This window comes from Mus caroli, chromosome 6 (genome assembly GCF_900094665.2).
Source record: "Mus caroli chromosome 6, CAROLI_EIJ_v1.1, whole genome shotgun sequence".
Taxonomy (NCBI): Eukaryota; Metazoa; Chordata; class Mammalia; order Rodentia; family Muridae; genus Mus; species Mus caroli.
In genome coordinates, this window is record NC_034575.1 from 108,353,289 (window position 1) to 108,362,804 (window position 9,516).

Here is a 9,516-nt window from a genome sequence, read left to right on the forward strand (position 1 = left end):
GTTGCTGGGAATTGAACTCAGGACCTAGAAGAGCAGTCAGTGCTCTTAACCACTGAGTCATCTCTCCAGCTCCAAGCCCCTTTCGTCTTTTAGTTTTGTTTTTAAGGAAAATTGGCTAGAATGGGCTTGAGCCAGACCTGATTTTAATCACAGCTTTAGCCTTCCCAGCTGTGCAACTTGGGGTGGAAATTCAGTTCCCTGTGAGCTTGGTTTTCTTTCACCCGTTCTTAAACAGGAACAGGGACCCCTGAGCCCTGTAAATTAGAATAAAATGGGAGTAATGAAGTAAGGTATCTATCATACCTGGCATGATATTTGTTCTTTCCACAAATGGTCAGAAACTGTAGCTGTTTTGTTCTGTCTTAGGAACTGTTCTTATCAATCATTTATCTGCCAGACATGACAGGTCATCGGACAGCTGGTAAAAGGCCAGGACTTTATTCTTGCCTGGATTCAGCCAGTACTCTTTGGATTCATGTTTTTGAACAGCTGTAACTGCCCTTAGCTAGGTGTCTGCCAGGAGGTAGGGAGACTTGGGCCTTGCCTGGAGCCAGCTACAAAATTAAAGTGTTGCCAAGAAGCCACCATCCTATGCAGAGGCTTAAGTCGTCCAGGCCCCCAGTCTAAGACAAAGCTCCAGTTTAAGGGATGCTTGGCCATGTTCTTTCTGGTACTTGAGCAGGAGGCAAAAATTTAGATGTTGTTCTTTGCAGGCTTTGTTGACACTTGTGAAGGAGCCCAGGACACTGGGCTGAGCCTTACTAAAGCTGATGAGGGAACCTAGATACTGAGCTTACTACAGTACAGGTCTTCCTCCCTTGTACACAGGCACAGGCCCCTCCACAAAGACATGTACCTTTGCCTCTAGCTGTCCATTTAGTCTGCTGTAATCCAAGTATTAAGTGTCTGTCAAATGCAAGAGCTGAATGGCTATTTTACATAACCTATTCTTTGACTTTACCTCGGGTAAGAATTTCACATGTGTTCATTCTTGAAAATTCTCAGTGTCTCTCGAGTGGCTGCTCACTAAAAGCTGTTCTCTATCCTGTAAGAGGGATACCCTCTTGCTGTGCTCTTACCTGATATTGCCTCTGGAAGGCAAAAGGAATTGATTACCCCAGGGGACCAGAGTGCTTAAGGGTAACTAGACAGTAACACACTCCCTGGCTGTGATTCCCTGGGCAAGCTTCCAGGTTTGGGGTTTGAGAAACTTCATTGCATTCCTTGTCCAGGAATGTCTCATCTTTCCAGCGCCCTCTGCTCAGGTGCTCCACTCTCTAATCTTTGAGTCTTAGAAGTTGTTTCCCCATAAGCTGCTAAAAATGGGGAAAGAGTCTACCCATCAGATAGGCTGTAGAAACTGAGGAGCCAGGCTGTGCCCCTGGAGGTTTGTACTGGCTAAAGGCCCAGCATAGCTAGAACACCCAGGACAGGCTTCTCTTAGGAGGCTGGCTCTGAGTAACAGCTCTGAGGTATATAGTTATCTAGAAACTCAAAAACCTGGCTTCATGCACCCTCGTGGCGTCTTATCAGGTAGACCATGTCCTGTTTCTCATCTCTAAAGACATCACATTTGGCTGAGGGTCACCACAGTGATAAATGTGGCAAGGCCCAGTGTTGCAGGCATTCCAGTTCACAGCAGCTTTTAGTGTGGAAAGCCATTCGTTTTCCCTTCTCTCAATGTGCTTCTAGTTCAGGACAAACCTGTATGTAGACAAACCTGAGTTAAGAAAACCTCATAAGGCCTATGAGATGGCGCACCCAGCCTCATGATTTAAGTTGAGTCCCAAGGATGCACACGTAGAGGGAGAGAAGCAACTTCTACAAGTTGTCTTCTGACATCCACTGTGGTATGCGTGGACTACATAAACATACATAAATGTGACATAAAAATGAAACTCTGTGTCTTGGTATGGGGGGAAGCTGCAGCCAGGAGGATTGCTACAAATTCCAAGTGAACTTGGACTACATAGTTTGTTGCAGGCCTCTTTCAAACAGATCAGCAGAGCTGTACTTAGGTCACGGGTGCTTGACAGTGAGATTGGCTAATCGGGGACTGGAGAAATGGCTCAGTGATTAAGAGCACTGGCTGATCTTCCAGAGGATCTGGATTCAATTCCCAGCACCTACATGACAGACAGTTCACAGCTGTCTGTAAAGCCAGTTTCAGGAGAACTGATACCTTACACAGACATACATGCAGTCAAAACACCAATGTGTGTAAAATTAAAAAAAAAAAAAAAAATTTTTTTTTGACTAATGTGAGGGAGGGTGGAAGTGTTACCATCTCAGGATCCACTGATGCCAGCAGATAAATAAGGTACAGTATTTTGCCCCTGCTTCCTGACCTGCCATTGTTTATACTCTAGCCCTATTTCTAGATCCTTGTGGGAGCCGTTTTGCTTTTCTTTTTTCTTTTTTAAAGATTTATTTTATTATATGTAAGTACTGTAGCTGTCTTCAGACACTCCAGAAGAAGGAGTCAGATCTCATTAGAGATGGTTGTGAGCCACCATGTGGTTGCTGGGATTTGAACTCGGGACCTTTGGAAGAGCAGTCCGTGCTCTTAACCGCTGAGCCATCTCGCCAGCCCCATTTTGCTATTCTTGAGTTAAACAGTTAAAAGGTCAGTCCTAGCACTTGAGAGGCTAAGACGGGAGGACTGTTCAAATTGGGAGGCCAGCCTGGGCTATGTAGTGAGTTCTGGGCTTGATGCCAGAGACTGACTTGCAGCCTCCCAGACGCCCACAGGTCAGCTGCTGTCCAGGACAGAGGAAAAAGCTTAGCCTGAGTTGGGAGGAGGTAGCAGCACAGCTCCCTCCCCAACTCCAAACCTCCCTCTTGTCAGAAGAGGCCTGATGAAGCTGTCAATTTGCAGCCTGGTTTGATTCATCCTCCCCTCCGGGCATAGCCATGAATTTTCTCTGTGGAACTCTTGAATACAAACGCTGGCTCCTGGAAGGAGCTGCAGAAGAAGGGGACCTCAGGCTCTGTCTGCTCACTCTTCCATCTAGGTCACCACCCTCCACAGTCTCCAAAAGGCTTGTCCTCCCCTCTGATAAGCTCTCAATGGCCCTGGGTTCCACGCAGCACAGATGCATGTCACAGAGTGGATGACTGCCCTTGGGCCCAGCTCCAGCCTAATCTTCTGACAGCTGCTGCTGCTGAGGTGCTGCTTTCCTGCAGCAGCCTCCAGGAAAGGCACGGCTGCCACAGGCTTTGAGTCTGGGAACCTCTTGTTGCCCTGCTTTGCTCTTGGTCTTTGGCTTCTGTATCTGCACAAAGCACTCCTCACAGCCCAGCACACCTCATAGTCTTCTTTCTCAGTCACTCCTTACCCAGTTTTGTTGGCTCTTTTGGAGAAAATTGGCTTTCAGCTGCTCTATCAGAACAGTCGTAGCATAAGGCCATTGTGTTGCCCACCCTCCCTCAGGTACTCCTGTCAGGCATATGACTGACTACATCATCTCCCCTCTCTTCTCTCTGCCCCAGATCAGTGGACCATCCCCTGCCCGGATCCTCTCTCTCCACAGACTTTGGCAGCTGGCAGCTGGTATCGGGCTGTGGCAGTATTCAGGAACGGCCTGTCCTGCACACAGACTCCTCTCTCCCTTTCAGCTTCCAGGATGAGCTCCCTAACAGTTGTCTGTAAGTGTCTTGCTTGAGAAGGCAGGATACTCCCCCTGCCAATCAGGAATGCTGGTCAGCAGTGAGGGTGAGGCTGACCTGAGGGAAGAGGTTGGGGTCTCTGCCCCTCCCCCATTTGTCTGCAGCGAAGGAGGCCTGTGGCTGCTCAGGAAGTGCATCAGGCTTCATGTTCACTCTTCTCAGCATCCAAAAGCCCAGCCACAGATGTGTCAGGTGTACCCGGAGGGAGAGCTAGCTGGACTGTAACTATAGAGGATTCTATTTATGTGCAAGGCTTTGCCTGGCAGAAGAATCCTTTGAAACCAGAACAGTGGGGTGGGAAAGTAGGTGTATGTTAGAGGCCAGGGCAGAGTGGCACTGGGTTAGCCTGCATCTGCCATCCAAGCAGAACCAAGAGTTCCTTCTACCCTGACTCTTCCACTTCAGATTGGAGGCAAGTTACTTTGGAAATCGGGAAAGATGAGGGCCTTCCTGAAGTCATGCAGGGGCTTGACAGACACTGGGGCACTTGAATACCCCCAGGTCCTAGCCCTACAACCGGGAGGTCACTATATATAGGACTTCCATATTCCTTGCTTAGCCCAGCCTCCCTGGCAGCCAGGCCCCAAGACACAAAGCTAGATCTTAGGTTTTTGGTTTTGGAGTTTGTTTTTGAGACAGAATCTCTAGCCTGGCTGGATTGGTTTAGTAGTTGCCAGAGGTCACCTTGAACTTCTGATCAGCTTGCCTTTACCTTCTATATGCAGAGATTATGTGCAGGGCCCCCAAGCCTGACTTGTGTGGTCCTGAGGATGGAACTCCATCCATGCTGAGCAAGCACTCAACCAAGCAAGCCACATCTCCATCCCATTTTTGGAGGATAGAAAGTCCTTAGATCTTTTTAAGAAGTGTTCTGCCAGAGTGGTGAAAGAATCCTCTCTGGAGACAGCATGGGCCACTCCTGCCCTGCTTGTCAGCATCCCTCACCTCAGAAGCAGGCAGCAGCCCCAGATCATCCAACAAATCGCCATGCAAATGAAGTCTGAGGTGGTCTCTGAGTTTCCCAGCCAGCTCCCCAGATCTGGGAGCTTCTCAAAAGGACAGAAGATTATGTGATCTCTCTGTGCCTTGTGAAGACCCCCTTGGACTTAGAAGGAAGCAATATAAATCCTAGCTTCTTTGTTCCCAGGCTAGGTCTTGAACTCTTAGCCTTGACTTTCCCAAGCCTGTTAAGAGCCAACAGAGAGAGAGAATTGCTATCCCAGCTACACTGCCTGCTTTTTGTACTGTGGACATCAGTACCCTGTCTTGGTTCCATTTCTTGTCACTAAGCAGATTGGTCTTTGTCCTGTCTGATTCCTGAAGGTGGGAGGCCATGTGAATACACAGACCCTTGGCTATCCCTTGTGCTGTATGGATACAGAGACATGCACATGTCTCCCACAGTGCCAGCAGAGAGCTCAGGGTTGCAGGGATAGGCATCGCCTCCTTTTCCTTGTGCTGCTGTAGGATCAGTCTGTCTTTGCTTTGCCCAGAGCATGCTGCTTCCTCTGCCTCTCAAACAACACCCACCAGCCTATTTCCCTCGGGACTTTTCTCTCCTCCTCCTCTTCCTCTTGGCCTCGAGACTGTCCTCTATTCCCAGACTTCCATCTGTTTCCCCAGGACCTGGGCTTATTAGGAAGGGGGCACATTGCAGTTGCCTCTACAGAATCTGGAGACCGATTCTCCAAGGTTGACTTTTGGGGATGAAATTGGGATGAGTTAGTGTCCTTGTTAGTCTTTGTGGATGGCTGTGGAGACTCTTCTGGGTCTGTGGCCCTTGAAAAGGGTTCTCCAGCCAACCATCTTAGCAGAATGTCTGTGCATACCTGACCTTGAGTCCAGAGGATGGGTGCCAGATGATAACCTCAAGCCTCTTCTGTTACAGACCCTCTAGGGCATCAGACAGCCCTGTGTGGAATTCACACATGGATAAGCCTGAGCCGTGTGTGCTTATTTCCCTATTTGACCTGTAATTCCAGATGTAATTGAGGCTTTCTCAATGCCATGATCAGTGCTCTAATAGGGAAGGGAGAAGAATTGGAGCAGTACCTTTCCAGCTGTTTACCTGGGAGGAGGCAGGACTGGCTGAAGGTTCAGCTAGAGCCCAGGGCTTTCCACTGGGACATCTTGGCCTCTTCGGGGCAGCCAGGTTTCGAATGGCTGAATCCCCTCCTAGAGGGTAGGGTGTTCAGTCCTAGTCACTGCCTGTTAGCAGCTGAGACCTGTTGCCATATCTTGAGGGTCAGGGTGGGAGAGTGCCTCCTTGCTAGCAGACCACAGGCTTGTGCCTCAGCTTGTTCTTAGAGGGTATGGGAACCAACAGGTATTGGAGCAAATACCACCCTCCCCATCACCCCCAGAATGGCTGGTCATCCAGCAGAAAGCAGGAAGAGTCGGTGCCCCCATAAAGTTCTGTGTGGAAGAGGAGAGCTGAAAGTTCATGTGGAAGGGGAGAGGGAGGCCATCCATATATTTGGAGTCTGGACCACATGCTAGATGCTGACTTTATGCAGTTGAAAATTCAAGGATAGGCCACTTGGAATGATATTGGATCCTGTCCTATGGTAATATATCATCTCTCTTCCTTCCCTACAGACTTACAGCTCTGAGTGACCGGGAGACAAGGCTGCAGGAGGTGCGGTCTGCCTTCTTGGCTGCATACAGCAGCACAGTGGGACTTCGAGCAGCAGCCCCCAGTCCCTCTGGTGCCATCGGGGGCCTGCTAGAACAGTTTGCCCGTGGTGTTGGGCTCCGGGGCACAAGCACCAGCGCCTTGTGAAGCTGACAGCCCACAGCCATTTCCTGCCCCTGTCTCAGCTGAGCCCTGTGGAATCAAGCCATGCCTGGCAAAAGGGGCCCTTGGAGAGCAGAGGAAATTTCCCATCCCCCTTCTCTGTTGCACACATGGCAGCCCCAAACCTGAGCAGGCCTGAGGATGGGACTTTCTACCTCCCAACCTCCTGACTGGTGACCACTCTCATCACTCACTGCCTTCCACTGACTCTGGTGTTTGGATTACTGTCAACTCTCAGAATTGTGTTGGAGGGTACAGGGGGGGTTCCCAGGGCCTCATTAGAGATTATGTCAGCAAAACTCCATTCTGAAATTTTTGTTTCCTGGGAAGGAGAGTCACCTGCACTGAAAATGAGGCAATTTCACACTAATCACAAAATAAAAGCAAGTTTTTTGAATGGCCTTTCACTAGCATTTCATCCAGTTGGGACCGTCATTGAGCTGCTCAGAATCTTCACTGCCTGGCCTCCTGCTGAATGAAGGGTTTGAGTTTTGGGGGGAGTTACGAAGTAGGATTTATCTGTTCCTTCTGTGCTGGGGAAAGAAACCCAGGCCTTGTGTTTATGAGCAAATAAGTGCTCTACCACTAAGTCAAATTCTCGGCCCCCATCAGTCGGCATAAGCCACGAGGAGTGGCATATAAACCCATGAGACTGGGTTGGAAGGACAGGTCAGCAGCTGAGTGGGCTCGACCACAGCTACCTGTTCTATGCAAGTTCTAGATATCCTCACTGGCTTTTTTTTTTTTTTCTTCGAGACGGGGTTTCCCTGTATAGCCCTGGCTGTCCTGGAACTCACTCTGTAGACCAGGCTGGCCTCGATCTCAGAAATCCGCCTGCCTCTGCCTCCCAAGTGCTGGGATTTAAGGCGTGTACCACCACGCCCGGCGGCTTTCATCTTCAGTATACCCTGAAGCAACAGTGCTCTGGGATAGGAGACCTGAGCCAATAGAGGGGCAGGCTTCTGGGCTGTGAAGGCAGCAGTGGACACAGCACAGGGAGGGGGCTGGTTCATTCAGAGCTCTTCACCATTCATTGATCCTCCTCTCTCACCCTGTACTGAGGATGGGCCCTAGGCCTTTGCATATAGTAGACCAGGTACTGTGCCAATGAACTGTTCCCCAGAGCCCTGACCTGACAGGCCATCAATGTGAATACCCGGAGGTCACTAAGCCTGTCTTAAAGCATGCCAGTAGCTGCCACTAGGGCCATAACCACTAATATTGAGTAACTTGTTCAAGGCCACACAAATATTAAGGGGAAAATGTAGCTTCATATCCAGAGATCAAGATGGGTCGGGAAAGATGAGCGCTGCTCAGAATCTACCAACTCCCACCTGCCAGCCCAATGTTTCAGGACCATGGATAGTTCTAAGGTTTTCATCACTCTGGTGTTTCCAGAGGATGTGTGCGTCAGAGTTGGGATTTGAGTGAGTTTCCCCGACTAGCTCCAGGCTGCTCCAATGGGGCGGGGGCCGCCTGCAGGGCCGGGCGGGGCTGTGCTGCCATCTGGAGCCGCTGCTGCTGGTGGCCACTGTCAGGGCGCGAGCAGCGGAGCGCACACAAGGCTGGAGAAAGCCGCTGCCTCCGCACATGGGCCGGCCTCGCCACCGCCCCTAGCTTCGGCACCCGGGGTCTTGCAGCCCCTACGCTGCTTTGGCCACTGGACCAGTCATGTCTCTCAGCGGAGCCTCGGAGCGTAGCGTCCCGGCCACCAAGATTGAAATTACTGTGTCGTGCCGGTGAGCGGGCCGCGCTGGGGAGGGTTTAAGTACTGGCAATTCCCCAGCCTACCGCAGCTGCGGGTTCAGTGTGGGCAGGGGGCTAGACCACAAAGGGGACAACCAGGAGCGAGCAACAGAGAACTGAGGCTGAAGGCTGGAGTCACTGGCAGGATGAAAGAGGGGGTCTCCCTGGGCAGCCCCACCCAAGCCTACCGGCTCAAAAGGTGGGCTATGGGAATCGCTAAAGAGCTGGGCCACAAGGGACCAAAGTTCTGGGGCGAGTCGTAGTCCTGGCCCCTTGGAGACAGTGCGGGCACATATAGAGCCAATTGTCAGAGATGTCTGATGTTGTCCTGAATGTTGACAGTGTGGACCCCAACAGTCACTGGGAATAGTAATAAGGAGGGAATACAATTTGCACCCCACATCTCCTCCAGGTGCCCAGTCAGTTCAGGACTGTGTCAAGGTGGTGAGCGCCAGAATGAGCTAGCCCTCTGTCCATCTGTTTGATGCTTTTCTCTAGGAATCTGCTAGACCTGGATACATTCTCCAAGTCGGACCCCAGTAAGCAGCTCCAGGGCCTGGAGGAGGAACCAGGGGTGTAGGAGCGGGTGGGGCGGTGAGGGGTGCGGGCCGACCTGACGAGCTCCCCTCCCCTGCCCTCACCCGCAGTGGTGGTGCTTCACACGCAGAGCCGGGCCAGCCAGGAGTGGCGGGAGGTGAGTCCCCGAGCCCCAGCCCAGCTCAGGGCCGCTCCCGGGAACCTCTAGCCCGACTGCACGCCTTGCGTTCATGCTCCGTCCCCCCACCCCTCCCTGCCGCCCAGTTCGGACGAACGGAGGTGATTGACAACACACTGAATCCAGACTTCGTGCGCAAATTCGTTCTCGACTATTTCTTTGAGGAAAAGCAAAATCTCCGCTTCGATGTGTGAGGCTCCTCCTAGAATCCTGTCTTGCCCTATACCCACCCCACCCCCCAACCTGGATCAGCCAGAATTCTGCCTGGTCTCGCCCCCACTTCACCTTGCTACCTGGCTCCTCCCCCTAGCCCAGGTCCTTCTCCTAAGGCTTCACTGTTCTTAACCCCGCCCCCCACACCCAAGTTGGCGCCTCCTTATGCAGAATCCATCCAGTTCCCTCCCCAAACCAGGCCCTGCCCACAACCCTGCCTTCTAATTTAGCTCCACCTTGGCCTCGGGCGCCCTCCCATGCTACTCCATCCCCATCAAGCCTCCTCCTGGGCTTCACCTTACGCATGACCCTCTCCCCTGGCACACATGTCCCAAACCACACCCAAGTTGAGTTGGTGTCCACCGCCCCTCTCTCT

General features: G+C 51.5%; 2 protein-coding genes across 5 annotated transcripts in view; both read left to right on the plus strand.

Moving 5' to 3' along the window:
- Window positions 1–6,868, plus strand: part of Mtmr14 (myotubularin related protein 14) — a 43,157-nt gene extending 36,289 nt beyond the window's left edge. For 2 of the 4 annotated variants that reach the window (XM_021164508.2, XM_029478281.1), the window contains 2 exons: window positions 3,493–3,648; window positions 6,268–6,868. In XM_021164508.2, the coding sequence (XP_021020167.1) occupies window positions 3,493–3,648; window positions 6,268–6,451 (340 nt within the window). In that variant the 3' untranslated portion in view covers window positions 6,452–6,868. The remainder of the gene's footprint in view (window positions 1–3,492; window positions 3,649–6,267) is intronic. The other 2 variants (XM_021164509.2, XM_029478282.1) reach the window with 1 other exon arrangement.
- A 1,102-nt stretch (window positions 6,869–7,970) lies between these two features.
- Cpne9 (copine family member 9) overlaps window positions 7,971–9,516 on the plus strand; it is a 24,744-nt gene continuing 23,198 nt past the window's right edge. The window contains exons 1-4 of the mRNA XM_021164512.1: window positions 7,971–8,205; window positions 8,711–8,751; window positions 8,860–8,906; window positions 9,014–9,117. Of these exons, the coding sequence (XP_021020171.1) occupies window positions 8,138–8,205; window positions 8,711–8,751; window positions 8,860–8,906; window positions 9,014–9,117 (260 nt within the window). The 5' untranslated portion in view covers window positions 7,971–8,137. The remainder of the gene's footprint in view (window positions 8,206–8,710; window positions 8,752–8,859; window positions 8,907–9,013; window positions 9,118–9,516) is intronic.